Source organism: Pararge aegeria, chromosome 20, assembly GCF_905163445.1.
Source record: "Pararge aegeria chromosome 20, ilParAegt1.1, whole genome shotgun sequence".
Lineage (NCBI taxonomy): Eukaryota > Metazoa > Arthropoda > Insecta > Lepidoptera > Nymphalidae > Pararge > Pararge aegeria.
Window position 1 is genome coordinate 4,499,541 of NC_053199.1, and position 16,497 is coordinate 4,516,037.

Sequence of the window (16,497 nt, forward strand, 5' to 3'; positions counted from 1 at the left end):
AATACCTACATTACACCATAAAGATTTGTCTAAAGGATTTACGGCAAACTGAATAAACATGTTATTTTTTATTTAATTAAATTAAATAAAAAATAATATAATCGATATGTGTTATAACAGTTCGAAATGAAATAAAGTTTGTATAGCAGTTCTGTAACAATGTTCGTTGGATCTCACCATATCTCGTGTGTACACAATAGCTACCCTAATCGGATGTGAAATAGTATTATTGAATTATTGTATACTTATTTTCAAGTTGGTTAAGCTGTGTATTAAGATTTGATATCAAATATACAATTGATAAATAAAAATATTTACTATTATTCTATAAAATTCCTGGTTAAGTGTTTAGTGGATTACCTTACAGAGTAAGTTACTCTGGCAAAAGGAACTCAAGAAGTTTCTGATCATCTACGAGTATGTACACCTCTGATCTCCTGTCTGATGCAATATTTATTGGAGGAACATTATAGATTGACTTTATTTGTATGGTGGGAGGCTTTGGCCGTTGCTGGTTACCACCCTACCGACAAAGACGTGCCGCTAAGCGATTTAGTGTTCCGGTGCGATGTATGACTACCATACTCCTCCTGTGTCCATATTCCTAGCAGGTTAGCCCGCTACCATCTTAGACTGCATCATCGCTCACCACCAGGTGCGATAGCAATCAAGTGCTAACTTGAAGAGGAATAAATAAAAAACTCCAAGTGTTAGAAAAAAAACTTTGTTTGTTTTTAAGTTTTTATTTGTATTGTTAACTTAGTTAATATTTTGAGTTTTACTTCATTGTTGGCTAGTAACAGGCAAATCAAAGCTTTGTTGAAAAATATTACTTTTGAGAGTCAGTATTTAAATATCAGTTGCGAGTCAGAAGTTCTCGGAAGATAATGGCAAATTATCAACAACCTATACCTAACAGTCTTCTGCTGTAGTAAAGGCCTCTCCGAACAGAAGGGTTTTCCCATAATAGCCACGCGGGACAGACGGGTCGGTGATCCCAGATGGGTAGGACAGATGATAATGCCCGTTATTTTTTATAGTATCTAACAAGTGATGGACCAAGCAGATGGCACACCTTACGCTGTTTACTAATGTAATAAAATATAAAATAGTAAATAATGCTGTCCTACATTATATTCCCGCCGTTGTCTAGTAAGACATCCGTGGGAAGAGGAGTTTATGAGGAGCTTCTGTAATCACAACGAACCATAACAGCGAATTCCATAACAAATACTTACATGATTAAATAATAAATAAATATACTACGACAATACACAATCGTCATCTGGCCCCAAAGCGTAGCTTGTGTTATGGGTACTAATATAACCGATGAATATTTTATGAATAATATACATAAATACTTATTATATACAAATTAAAACCCGGACATAGAAAAAAATTAATGTTTGTCACACAAATATCCGTGGAAGTAGTTCCCTTCCGATATTTAAGAGTCGTCTGAAGGACTACTACCTCGGTGAGTGACGGAATTTGAAGTAGATTCTTTATATTCTTTCTTTTAAATTGTGTGTTAAAATCTACTTATATATATTGACGGCCGATTGGCGCAGTGGGCAGTGACCCTGCTTTCTGAGTCCAAGGCCGTGGGTTCGATTCCCACAACTGGAAAATGTTTCTGTGATGAACATGAATGTTTTTCAGTGTCTGGATGTTTATTTGTATTTTATAAGTATTTATGTATATTATTCTTAAAATTATTTATCAGTCATCTTAGTACCCATAACACAAGCTACGCTTACTTTGGGGCTTAATGACGATGTGTGTATTGTCGTACTATATTTATTTATTTATAAAAAAAAAAAAAAATATTATGTTTGTTATATATGTATAAATATTATGTATATTTTATATTTATATATTACGTATATATATTTATATATATGTATTTGTATTTTTACATTTTGGTATTTATGTATTAACACTCTTGGCACTATCCCGTTCTCTTGCTGTAAGTCTTATCTACTAAGGTTGCCTGTACGAGATTGCTTGCAGCAATAAGGCCGCCTTTGCATGTCTACATTGTATACTGTATACTCCTTAATATTTCTTTTCCTGTATTTTATACGTGCAATAAAGTGTTTCTTCTTCTTAAATATTTTCCAGTTGTGGGAATCGAACCCACAGCTATGACTCAGAAAGCAGGGTCGCTTCTCGCTGCCCACTGCGCCAATCTGCCAATTGCTTTATTGTTTTGATGCAGTATTTTTTTTCTCAATATACACAGAAATAATATAATAAACAGAAAGCAAAAAATAAACTAAAATTTTGTAGGCTCTTTTTGGTATAAACCGGGACTGTTTCACTGCGACTGTTTTGTGTTGGTCTGCCTGTTTTTATTAAAAAGTACGGGTGTAGCGGACTTATGTTAACAGCTCGTATTTATTTATTGCTCTCTTGTAGGTCCTAGGCCGTGGGTTCGATTCCCTCATCTGGAAAATGTTTGAACGTGATTTTTTTCCCATATATATATATATATATATATATATTTATATATAAGTATACATGTATATTAATCACTCATCTTAGCACCCAAAGCACAAGCTACGCTTACTTTGGGGCTAGATGGCGATGGGCTAGATGACCAATTACCGGCCTTCTACAGTGCACGGGTCTTCTCCCAGAATGAGAAGTGTTAGTGCCGTAGTCCACCACGCTGGCCATGTGCGGTTTGTTAGACTCCTGGGAACATTACGGAGAACTCTCAGGCATACAAGCTTTCTCACAATGTTTGCCTTCACCGTTGAAGCAAGTGATGTTTGCGGAAGATTTCCGTCACTTTCTGTAGAGGTAAATAATAGTTTCGCAGCAGACCACTCTTTCTGGATAAGCTCTAATTCAGACTCTATAATTGTTTTATCATGTAGTAAAAAAGGTAAGGTAAGAAGGAATTGAAATAAAACGTACAATTGTGAAAGCACCAGTCAATAATTTATTTACTAAAAATTCCTTAGTATACAAATCTGATATTTTGGTGAAGTGTAGTGTATCGGTACTAAAAGTGCTGGACTTTGCAATCAATTACAATATCATTATGAATTATCCCAAAGCAATGGCTAGCGAATATGTATTTAGATTTACCACAGATACAAAAAACGGGAAGCTAAACATCTCTCAGCTCTAGTTAAGTTCCGATCCTCCAAGTATTGGAATGAGGAAATAACTATCCATCAATTAGAATCGCCGGAAGTTTATTTAGAATCTTAGCTAAAGCTTTGCAAGCGTGTGGATACCTCTCAAACGCTTGACACAAACATCGTTGGGTTTTCAAAAAGGAGTCACTCGCTCGGTTTGATAGCAAGCGATTTAAAGCTTTCATAGCAGGATCGAGGCTACACAGTTAAAAATACATATTGCAATAGTTTCACTCTGGCTGTAGAATTTAAGTCAAATTTAGTATATAAAACAAAGGCAATTAAGTCAATTTTACTCCGACGTGAGCGGCGAGAGGACGTGAGTGAGTGCTATGATTTGACAATCTATATCTGACTGATGGGATAAAAACCTGAATTCGCCCAGGATTGATGATGTTTTATTTATCACACAAAGTTACTCTTATAAACCACATCACGTAGTAATATTATTTATTGCGTCTTTGTAATTTGTTATTTACTAGACTAGTAATTCATTTAAAGGAAATTGTGTACAATTTTACAATAAATTACCAGTTGATATATTGGAGATGTCTCTGAAAAAGTTCAAAGTTTGTATTAAACGTAAGCTTATAGAAAAGTCCTATTATAGTATTAAGGACTACGTCAACGATAAAAATTCTTGGGTGTAAATTATTGCTCTAACCAGGTTGCTTCTTTATAGTTTTTAAAGGACAATGTGAGATGGTGATAACAAAAAAAAAAAATAACAACCGGCAAAGTTTGTTGTGGGCTTCTTCTTAGACCAGGGCGCGTTTGGAACCCTCGTAGCTTTAGTTTTAAGTTGGCGAATTTATTTATCGCCATCAAGTCACTTCTATGTCATATTTTACATGTAATGTACGCATCAAAAGTGCCATCTATGTGCCTATTTGAATAAAGAAATAATTGACTTATAGCTGTATGGTAGGTAAGGGATGCGTCTGTTCTCATATTCTCAATAATCTAAAATGTTGATCTTTGTGATAATTCATAAGACATTTTGTTACAGCTAAAACTAAACCATGCAAGAAGACAACTTTTAGGAACGTAATGAATTTTTTCCGTTGTTAAATGGCAAAGTTTAACTTCATTTTATTTCAAAACTTTCGTTAAATTAATGTCTCTTTAATCTTCTATTGGATACTGCTGCACAGATTGCATAGGTATAGGTAGGGGACATTTTTTCCATGAGGAAACGACAAAATGATTATCTTCTCTACAGTTTTATTCACTCTCCGAACACGGGTTGAAGTAATATCCAAATAATGTAGGTACGTGCAAATATTAAACGGAAGTAAATTTCATTCTTTATTAGTAAATAAAAAGATTGGGATTTTTTTCTCCTACCTATACCTAGCTAGGTTTAAAAAAATATAATTTTATGATTAAAACTAAATAAAAGTTTGTATAATTTGTCTCCGGCTGCATGGTATAGCATGTGTAGTGAGTTCGTAGCTTAATTGTTTTTTTCATTGCATTTAATGTTGCATCTAATAAAAATTTTGTTAAACAAAATATCGAGTCGAAAAACAAAAAGTAATAAGTGTCCAATTAAGTTAACACATAGAATACCTTAACACTAAAGAGTACAACGTATTCGTTACGATTCGATGAATATTTACAGAAAACATTAACGCATAGTCAGAACGAAGTTGACCTAATCCAAAAATGTTGCGATATTGAAACGTACTCTTAGCAGACGTTACTTTGTGGACGTCCATGATTTATGAGTAACTTAAAGCTCAATTTGATATAATCAGTGACGACGTGTCATTTAAGTGTAATTTGTGTGATTCCAAACTCATGGTGTCAACGTTAACTCTTTATTAAACACTCCGCTGTTTGTTTTAGGCAGAGACTTGAAATAATCGTCTGCAGACTTTAGGCAGAGAGTTGAAATTATCACAGAATTCAAAATTCAACATTCATAAGTATACAAAAATATGTTTGTTTTTATTGCTCGATTTGCATTTGTTTTATATTGCACCTTGGTACGGAATGCAAATTTTTTTCAACTTAGTCGGTTTTTTATTCTTTTCGCAAACAGAAAACAAAAAACACTCACGTTTTGCTGCTATATGGGAGCATCGTTAGGCAGAAAGAATCTACTTAGAGTAACTCAGAGCCTGTTTTATGAATAAATATATCATTAAATGATAAGACTTCGCTGCACTCCTACTAGGTGCTCAGGTAAATAGGTATATGGTAGAAAAGGGGCATTGAGTTCGACGTCATCAACACAGTATTTTTACCGTTTTCTTTTCGGATAAAAGCAGGCGCTACTTTGCTGAATTTGGCGTATGAAAATTAAGCTCATTTTTCTGTACTTCGCGAAAAGTAAGAGAATCTGTATGGTGTGATTTATGATTTCTTCAATCTTTATACTCACCACACCAAACAGATCTTCGACAAAGTACCCTGTACGCACGTTACGCTCCGAAACCGGAGCATCCTCAGGAGATGTTGAGTTTAGAAAGAATAATTGTTAAATAAGTACTTATCTTAACAATTATTCATTGTAAAGTCCACAACTCCTGAGCTCAATTTTCATAATATGTTTTTTATCGCTATTTTATGTTATTTAAAATACCCGCCTAATGGTATCATTGCTAAAAGCCAACTGTGAGGTTAATAAATAACATTAAAGACGGTGTAAGTAACATTTCAAATAATCGTGTGAATAACGTATTACACGATTATTTGAAATGCTACTTGTTCAATTGAATGTATTATGTAGCGAATAAATTAAAGCATGATTTTGTTGTTTTTCAATATCACAATATTTTTGAATTAGGTAACAGTTTCGACTATTGCTTTTGTTGGAATGTAGAAGTATGGAGTATTATTTTTTCATAAGAAATAATATTATACAAAAATGACAAATTTCCCTACTCCATCCATATATAAGTATATCTCAAAGTTTATTTTTGAGGTTTAGTATATTTGTAATTCCATTAATTTATATTTTAACACTATTTTTAAATCTAACAACTACTTAGTTGAATTTAAAGAATAAACAACGTAATAAAAATTTAAATTACACTTTTCCCGGTGTATTTGTTCGATAAGAAATGTATTTACAGAAAAAAGGAATTATTATGTTACAAAGGTTGTTACTAAATTAAATGTTAAAATAATATACGATATTTTATATTAAATTGTACATTTATGCAAGCAAATGAATAGACGTTTCATAATTTTAATGACTTAGTCACAAAGCAAAGTTCAAAGAATTCTTTTCTATTTTTAAACATAGACAGAGCTACAAATCATAACTACACATTTATTCCTTATTGCAGCTACAATAATTTTAACATCGATAAGTCTATGATTAATATTATACATATTTAATTATATTCGATTACTATGTTATGTACTTTATGACATATAATAATGTGAGTGAAACGGGGCAATATTGTGATCCAAGTCAATGTAAAGTCTGGGTTGCATAACGTTTTAGTATGCAGTATTCAATTTGCTTGTCTCAATTACACTTTTTGACGTCATGTCATTATTTTTTTCTGAATGGGCACATACAGATTCAAAGGGGAAAAAAAATTATATATATATATATATAAGTATATACCATCGAAGCCATCTAGCCCAAAGTAAGCGTAGCTTGTGTTATGGGTACAAGATGACTGTAAATATTTCTATGAATAAAATAAATAAATACTTATAATATACAGATAAACAATGAGAGAGTTTTTCCAGTTGTGGGAATCGAACCCACGGCCTTGTACTCAGAAACCAATCGGCGGTCTATAGTGGTTTTGTAAGTATCATTACTAAACGAGCACAATGAAATATTACCCCTTTTAGTAGAATACATAACAAAGAATCCTTGGTAAACTGATTAAGATGTCATCTTTACATTGTTTGGTTGATTGGTAAAGGCTATTAATATATGGTCCAATATGAAAAAAATATTATCTCTTTACGATTATATAAAAGTGTATGGTAATCTATAATGAGATACGTGTATGTGAAAGATGACAGCAACAACACTTGTAGTAAAAATGTTGTGCAAAATTTTAAGAAGAAAATAGATAAAAGCATCTATGGGATTCGCGACTATAAGGTACAAGTGACTACAAAGCTCAAAGCCTCGTCGAATGAGCCGTTACATATATTTATAGGTATAACTCTAAAGTTACAGATTAATTCTACAGTTAGTATAAAATAGATTTTTTTTTCCTATAACCTAACTGTAAGTAGGTACATAATTTGTTAAGATCTAATATTCAATTTGAGTATTAAATATTATTATCTTACATACAATATCAGTTTTGCTATAACTTTAACTTAATGGGAGTTCTGTCTTTCATCAATCAATTTACCTATGAAGATGATAAGTTCCCAATAGTAAGTAAGTATAAATGTTATTAATAAATTATCTAACACTTGAATGAATATCAATTAATCAGATTTAATTTTAACTTGCTTCTACCAGCGACTTAAATCTTACTAGGTTTACGAGAACCCCACTTATACGTACTAGAAAAACTGACATTGAATACAATATCTTAATTGCTCACAAAATAAAAACATTATTAATCGATAGATACAATTACTACTTTACAAGAAATTCTACGTATTTAAAAATTGGAAATGTCAAATTACACAAAATGATCTTTTCAAATAAATCTCAAACTTATCAAAATGTAGTTTTACCTTAACTACAATAGAAAAATCATAGTGAGCTTACATAAATACAAATGAGCTCATATTCTGCCAGCAAAATATACTTTTTTATTACAAAAAAGGACTCTTAAACACAGTAACCAGCAAAGCTTAAAATATAACCTCTTTTAAAAGTAAAATTTCATAAAAAAATGACCCTACATATAAAGAATAACTCCGAGTGGTCTTCACTTTGACTTACCTATAAACTAAAATTTACTCAGAACTGATAAATTAAAGAAAACTAACACTCCAATTATCAGAATAAGTAATGCATTTTGTGTTAAATGTGTCAATCGTTACGTGTCTTATAATTAGATAGGTATGTTAAATTTTAATTTATTGAAAATAGAGTTACAATCATTGTTTCAATTACAAAACATCGAAAGTATACTCATTTTATAATATTTATCATCACACCAATGAATGAACTAAAAATACACATATTTTTTTATCGCAACTATAACCATAATATAACAAGTGATGTACTCGCAGTGCCATTGTTATATATGGTATATGAATATCTTTACAAAATCGAATACATATAAACTGTATATATTTTTTTAGATATTAAATTATTTATTCAATTCTTAAAGTATCTAATTTTTGTGACACGATCAACGGACATTTACTTTCAAAATGTGCGTTCGAAAATTTCAAAGAACATGCAGGAGTCGTCGAATAAACTATGAGATCCGAAACGTCCTAATTGGTAACGAAATAAATTTCATCTATCTAATACAAAATATCACTACATTTAATTTCCAAATTATCGCTAAAGAAACCATTTACCTGTTTCTGGACTTTGGCTAACTTAACTTCCCACTTACCCGATTTTTTCGCCTCAAAACGCGGATGAATTTAATGATTCAATGATAGTGCACATGGCATTAAAGTGACCTTCAAAACTTTTGATTTTAAACCTAAACCTCCATGGGTTAGCAAGTTTAACATTTTGTTTTAGGTCACTTTAGTTCTGCATCTGATATTTATCTATTTCATACATATTGAATACAATTTTATTGTGACTAATTTAATATTTAAAGATGTTAAATACTTTTCGAATTAATTATTCACAAAAATGTTTATTTGAACGGAGTTTTTTTTTAATTAGGTACATCAGTATTACTGTGCTGCAAATATTGCACCTATACTCCATTTTTTATAACTTGTCTTATAATGTAAACAATCTTTTCATTGCTCAAAAAAAGTGCATTAAATTTATTATGAAACAAATAAAATAAAAAGGGATTATCTCTATATAGTTAAGTTTGTTTTTCTTCCGAATTAAATTAAACCTTCTTACAAGACCTATTTATCGTAAATATTAAAAAGACGTGTTTTTTTACACATTGCATCATTTGTGTTTCATAATAAGTACCTACCTCGTTTGAGTTGTTCGTACTTTATTTTGCAAGTTATACAATTGGTATATGTAAAATTGAAAATTGTGACCATACATAATAGTCTCCTTTTTTCTTGCGAAAGTGATGAAAAATGTCGTATGTCACTATTTTAGTAGTTATATTCATGGCTCCGTTTTCGCGCTAGGTTGGGCTCACGCATGTTATGATGCCCCAAGTGTAAGCATCAACATACCACACTTATATCATGATGTAGGTGGAATGAAAACGAAAAGAATGTTTACTTTATAAGACAGGTAACAGAAAATAAGCTAAACCCACTTTTATCACCAATCACCGCCAACCATGTTTCTAACGATATGTTTTAAAGAAGTCTTTGAATAACGCATAAAAATACTGCATTAGTCACTTAGGGGCACGAGCAAAAGAAAGGGCCTACAAACATACCCTCCGTCATTTTAAATTTTCAAAATGGCGACCATACTATAAAGTGTTTGATATTATAGCTGGAATCAATATGAACATTTATTGTATAAGAAAAATTCTAGTAGAGCGTGAAGATTCCAAAAATTGAGCTGATTTCGTTACACAATCTGTGCAAAGATTTAAAACTAAAAAAAGTATTCCAGATTATAAACCTCTTTAGATTTAGGACAACTTATTCGCAGAATGCTTGGATAACGTTGAAGTCTATTGTTCTTATATTTATTTAAACGATTTTAATGATTACTTTAACAACTACGTATATTTTAATTTGTCATAAACGATTTTTTCAGTTAACGTTTCAATTAATAGAACTATTTTTTTAGTTTCTTTTCAAATTCACAGCATTATAATAGATTTGGTAATTATATCTCGGAAACTTGATACTCTAAAAGATTTCATCTGAAATAACACCAGTTTATATTGATGAATTAATGAATAGGTACATTTTTATTGTACACCAAAGAAAAAAAGTAGTTACAGAGACATAAATACATATCAAGAGAGTACAATTTGATATATAATATATATATATATATTTTAGTTTATATTGATGCCAGTTTACATTTTGTCGCATTGCCACTATTTTTGAATAAATAAAAATGGCGGACGATATCACACTAAAACATTCTAAGCCCTGTTGTTTTCTCGCGAGGCAGCCTTGGATCGTTAATGACGCAAACATACCCAGCACCGAGCCTTTTTGAACTAGAAGTTCAAGCACTTTCTCGGGCTATACCCTTCGAGGTGAGCTGGCGAGATGCGTACCCGGATTCTAATAAAATAGAGATGCAAAACGCGAATAGAAATGTTTCAATAACTGATGCAGACTGTTGCGGCAGTTACTTAGACCACAACATTAGACGGCCCCAGATATTTGGAGAAGATCAGAGGTAGACTCGAGGGCCGCAGCGCTAGGGGGTACCTTGTGTGGGCGGGGGGAGGATGCGTGGGTATGGGTGGTACGGGCGAAGTGGGAATAAGCTCGGCTCACTCTTTCAGTTTGTGCCAGTCCGCGATCTGACGGCGCGGGGCGGCCTGCACCTCGCGCCAGTGGTGTCGCGCACTGCCCGCGCCCTCGGCCCCCAACTCCAGGCGGCCGATCACCTGGGGCCAAAGATCATACTTATTATTAAAAGTATAACAGTACTTTTATTTAATACACTTTACTGTTCACCAAAACATAATAAAAAGTTTTACTGTAAAATAAATAATTAGAGGATGTGAAATCAAGCCAGAGATAAAAGAAGTAGCAGACATTCAAAAACCCTTGAGTGCTAATCATTGACTTTGAACCGTTCGCATTGTTTGCAAACTGAAGGTCAATAAATATAAATATATATATATACTGCGATAATACACACATCGCCATCTAGCCCCAAAGTAAGCGTAGCATGTTTTATGGGTGCTAAGACGACTGATAAATATTTTTATGAATAATATACATAAATACTTAGAATATACATATAAACACCCAGACACTGGAAAACATTCATGCTCATCACACAAATATTTTCCAGTTGCGGGAATCGAACCCACGGCCTTGGGCACAGAAGCGGGGTTGCTGCAAACTGCGCCAACCGGCCGTCGATATGACGCACCAAGAGTTAGTCTGTGCAACGTTAACTACCTAAACCGCATATAGTCTTTATCATATAAACCCATTACCGGCCGACTAAGACACAGGTCTTCTCCAACATGAGAAGGAGTTAAGACTCTGACCCGATGCGGATTTGTGGACTTCACACAACTTTGAGAACTTTATGGAGAGAGTGTTTTCCTTTACCGTTGAAGCAATTGATATTTAGAAAAATTAGCTGCGTGCTGGGATTCGAACTCTGTCCCCCCAAAGTGAAGCCGAAGTCCTGCCCACTCGGATATCGCTGCTTCAACTTTCTTTCGTCGTATCTCATCACTATTCAACCAAGTTCTATCTAGATTTCTTTTTATTGCTGTAATCCTTCATAGCGAATACCAACGCGAAGTTGAGATCTGACCAGGACCACGATCTTCAGTGATGAAGGAACGACCAGAGAGAGAATTGTCCATAGGCATAAGCTATAACCTCTTCTTAAAGACTGTCTTCTGAAAGAGAAGATGTTACCTCGTTCTTGGTTACGCGGTCCCAGTCCAAAACGAGTAACTCGAGTGACACGTGGTCGAGCGTGACGTTGGGAGCTGCCGGCACTTCAAACACAAACGACTCGTTGAACACCGGGTTGAGAGTGCGCTTCTTCACGTGTGTCTTCTTCTTCGCGATGCGCTGTCCGTTGTATAGCAGGTACATCTTCACATATCTGCGGGATTGTTTAATAATAAGGATAATAAGAAACTTTTATTTCAAGTAGCCAAGGCTCATTAGTTAGTATTACATACTTATAAACTATGTAAGTAGGTAAACTTATGTTTATTTGTTGTGTTTTTTTTATTGTTTTCTTGTTTCGTACGTTGGTAAACTTCCCGTGGAGTGTGCATATATGCCATGGCCTAACCTTTACAATAATTATGTTTGGAGTTTCTTTTCCACTGCAAGTTAGTTGGTTGCACATTACGCATGGGATTATGCAAGCTTATATAGGAATGGGCGACCCTATGGGGTTATTATATATAAAACCCGCGTCCCTAATCGATTCGCGATAACGAACCAGAGCGCTACATCGCTGCACGTTTTTATTGATAGGGTAGTAACGAGTGACGGCTGTAGGCGAGACCACAGAAAATCCAGAAATTTTCCATGCCGGAATTCAAAATTATCTATTTCAAGAAGCCTTACTCTATAGACACTTTGGAAACTTTAAGTTTGTCTTTTTGTAGTGACTTAACCATCGGTCTGGAGACACTCTATAAAGAAGATGCCGGCAAAATTGATCTTTTCCAACATTAACAATTTGGGATCCCGGGACCTCCCACTTATGACCACAGCCCTCAACGCTGTGCCAGGGTCTTCAAAACCTCCCTTTGGCAGTGGTAATAAAATTGGTAGAAATAGGTACTTACGGGTCAGCTAGGCCGGTGACATCCATCTTGGGTAGATTACGTGCCTTCAGCAGCACCACGGTGAGGCGCGCAGCGGCCGGCTGCCAGCACAGGGATACCAGCACTTCCCCACGACCAACGCTGCGCATCTGTTCGAATGCATACTTCTACACTATCTTTTTTTATCTTTTATCTTTCTATACTTCCGTTTTGTTCTTTTTTATAACAAAGTCGCTCGTACGCTTCGCTCTTTGGGCTTCGCTTCGCTCGTTGCGTAGCAACGCAACAGATTTGAATGCAGTTTTCAGCGAAAGATAGAGTGATTTTTGAATGTATTTCGATTTCTAGATAAATATCCAGTGAGCAGTGGTAAATTTTAAGTTTTGGAGGTGGGCGTGATCACTGTTACGCAGTTTCATACTTTTACAGTGATCATCGTTTCATTCATTAGCGGTTAAGTTATGTTATTTTTAACAAGTAAATAAATAAAATAAGTAAATTTAAGTGGAAGGCTTATCCGTCCTTGCATACAGCTTGCGACATATAGTAAATATGTCTATGAAAAGCGCGCGTCTAATCATCATTATCACTAATCACTCCCAAATTGCTGGACATGCAGTAGGTATTGCAATGTGCGAGGCCGGGGCGGGTCGCTTGTGATATATTATATTATAAATGCGACAGTATGCTTGTTTGTTTGTTTGTTAGTCCTTACTTTACGCGTTTACTAAGCAACCAACTGACTTTATTTTTGGCATAAAGTAAGTTGAATGGACGGAGAGTAACATAGGCTACTTTTAAAGGTTTATAAGGTTTATATTAATAGACTAATAATTAACTGTAAATCATTTATAGGAATGACTTTTTACATTTTAATGCATGCTGTGATAACCTGCAAATAGTTGATTAAACATTAAATATGTGACTCATCCCAAACAAAAAAGAGCAAGGTACTCTACTGCTGGTTGTCCATTATAAATAAATAAATAAATATCCCTGGGAAACAAACGGTGTCCACGGGATTTTGTAGGGTGTACCATGCTGGCCAAGTGCGGGCTGGTAGACTAACTACGCCTATGGACTAAATTTGGTGCAGGCATGGAGTTCTCACGATGTTTCCTAAGCCGTTAAAGCAAGTGATAGCGACGAAGACACATTGAGGTATCTCTGCATCGTCTAAAGTCTCATACAATACTGAAGTGTATCAAAAATGCTCATCTATATATATCTAAATACCTACCAACTCAATTCATGAACCTTGGTTGTAAATCAAATATAATTTTAAATTTATAGTTATCAAAATTTTAATTATTTTCCCACTTCATATTTGACATTGTGAATTCCTTAAATTGAAAACGCGCATAGTTCCGATAAGTTCGAGATGCGGGGAATCTAACTCGGTCACCTCAAAGGGAAGCCAAAAATCTAAGGATATATGATGTTAACTTGGAAGTATATATGGTGGCGGATCAGAATACAAGTGTCACCACTCCTGCTTTTCTCGCGGGTGTCGTACGAAGCTATAAATGGAATGTAACGAAGAACGGGCAGCAGCTTCCTGCGTGCCGCTACTACCATCTCCTGCGATAATCACCCCGTCTGCCACTGTTACAGGCTGTTGGTGATGATGATGATATATGCTATGGTCGCTACTAACAGAGAGATTTGGCGTTTGCAACTGTTCTAATAAAATTCTGGTCTTCTTGAAATAAACAATGAAGAAAATACCCAACTCCATCTGGAAGTCAATTGCAAATGTAAGAACATTAGTGTTCGCTGACTAATATGATACTGCTAGAAAAATTAATAACTTAAAATACATAATATGAAATACTCAATGTGTTTCCTGGTGAACAACAAAGTATACTCTCTCTGTCTCCATGAAGGTTAAACTTCTATCTTACCTTCAGGCTCCTGGGCTGTATCTCCCTGCAGAGAGCCATGGCCTCACCACTGTGCAGCTGCAGTGTCGACAGCGGAGAAACCACTTCACCGATTATCTCATCACGAGAGTATCTGTGGACAATGCAGGGAATTAGTAAAATGCTGTCCTTCCTACGAACTACGTCTGGGAGAATTGCCTTCTAGTTCGTGTTGTAGACAGTTAATAGATCGCGAAATCCCGGATTCTGCGATCCGTGATTCCCCAAATAAAAATCTCCATTGTGGAGTTAGAAAGATGGCGGTTTCCTCGAGGAGCACGCTAAGCCATCAGTCCGGATTATTATCAATGTTTCAGCATCGGAGTCGGTGGTCTGATTATAAAACCCTATCACCTATAGGTGTATAGGTCCGGCAGTGTTTTATTAGGCTGATTATGATGATATTGACACAAAAGAATACACGAATAGACAAGGAGTCAAAAAGGAATTTTAATGCTTTAGCGAGTCAGACAAAACTACTCATATGTACTCATAGGATCTCACGAACATTAACTGTCCACTAGACCAACTATAAATCAATTCTCCCTGAGGTAGTTCATGCGGAGGACAGCATGTTCAGAAAAACAAAAGAACAGACACTTCAATGACAACATGCAGATTAATATTCAATCTCTTAACGGTTAATTGTCTGTTTGCCTATTCTCAAATTTGCATTATGATTCGAGGATCAAACCTCTCAATGTGGTCTCGAAACTGACCAGTACTTTCATCATCGTTATCATTAGTAACAGACTTCCTCGTCCTCTGCTGAACCTTTCCAAGACCTTTCCAAGAACGCTTTACCAATCAAGGTCACCTCTGCAATTCAGCTGTTCCAGGTTACCTTTTTAAGGTCGCACAGCAGACTGCGATGGTCTACACTTCTCTTACCGGTCCGCAGTCTCTATACACATATGCCCTTCTGAATTTCAGTTTCATTTTTAAATTTCTTTATGTTTATAAATTCATAGGTCACTATTCAAATGCTATGGTATTACCTATCAAAGCTCAAGACGACGAAGTGAAGAGTGATAGCGGAGAGCTGGTGAGGCGCGATGCCGTAAAATGTAAAGTCCTCATCGTACACGGGGCATCGGGTCTTGCGCACCACCCTGCAATATAAAAGTTCATCTATCAAAATATATCCAGGAATTAAACACCATTTTTCTACTCTACCTTCAAAATTAAAAGGATATTTAAATATTTGATCACTGCTTCGCAAGGTTTGCTTCTACGTTTTTGCTACGGTGTCCTTGTATCTTCACTTTTAGCAGTTAATAAATAAAAGTATAAGAAACTGTATCATGACTACAACAACTTTGCATTTGGTTTAGTCTATAGAATCCAAGGGTTTCTACCTTTAATTGATACTATTAGGTAACTGGAACCTCCTGGAACTGGAATCATTTAGCAATGTTTCACTTTCTTATGTACTTCACTTACAATGAAAAAAATAAAGGAAACTTAAAAGTTGACATCAGAACTTTCTAGACCAATCCTGATAAAAGCATAAAATTCATAATGGGTAAAAAAGTGAATTACAAAACCAGATGAAGTCTTCATTATATTTAACACATGTACGTATAATTCACGCAATAATCAGCACCAGAGCCTCCTTATCTAAATCTATTCTTTAATAGCGCGCGTTGTATTTGTTGTAATGCTCACCTGGTCTTAACTTTGTGTTGTTTGTCCGGGAGCAGTTGCAGCTTGACATAGGGGTCAGGCCCAGTGGGCTCGCGGCCTGGGAGACCTTGGCACGACACCACCGAAACCACGAGGGCGCTCTTCTCATTTTCATAACTATGAAAGAATTAACAAACTTTTTATAGCATACTAGATGTTGCCCGCGACTTCGTCTGCGTTTGATTTTGTTTTTAAAGCATTCAGTATCGCTAAGCCTTAAATTAGTATAGT

At 34.9% G+C, this 16,497-nt stretch overlaps 1 protein-coding gene across 1 annotated transcript in view; it reads right to left on the reverse strand.

The window, feature by feature from the left end:
* Positions 1-10,224: 10,224 nt before the first annotated feature.
* Positions 10,225-16,497, reverse strand: part of LOC120632655 (synaptotagmin-4) — a 56,234-nt gene continuing 49,961 nt past the window's right edge. Inside the window, exons 5-10 of the mRNA XM_039902602.1 lie at positions 16,249-16,383; positions 15,579-15,692; positions 14,563-14,674; positions 12,680-12,807; positions 11,787-11,979; positions 10,225-10,789 (exon numbers count right to left, since the gene is read on the reverse strand). Coding sequence (XP_039758536.1) covers positions 10,673-10,789; positions 11,787-11,979; positions 12,680-12,807; positions 14,563-14,674; positions 15,579-15,692; positions 16,249-16,383 — 799 coding nt within the window. The 3' untranslated portion in view covers positions 10,225-10,672. The remainder of the gene's footprint in view (positions 10,790-11,786; positions 11,980-12,679; positions 12,808-14,562; positions 14,675-15,578; positions 15,693-16,248; positions 16,384-16,497) is intronic.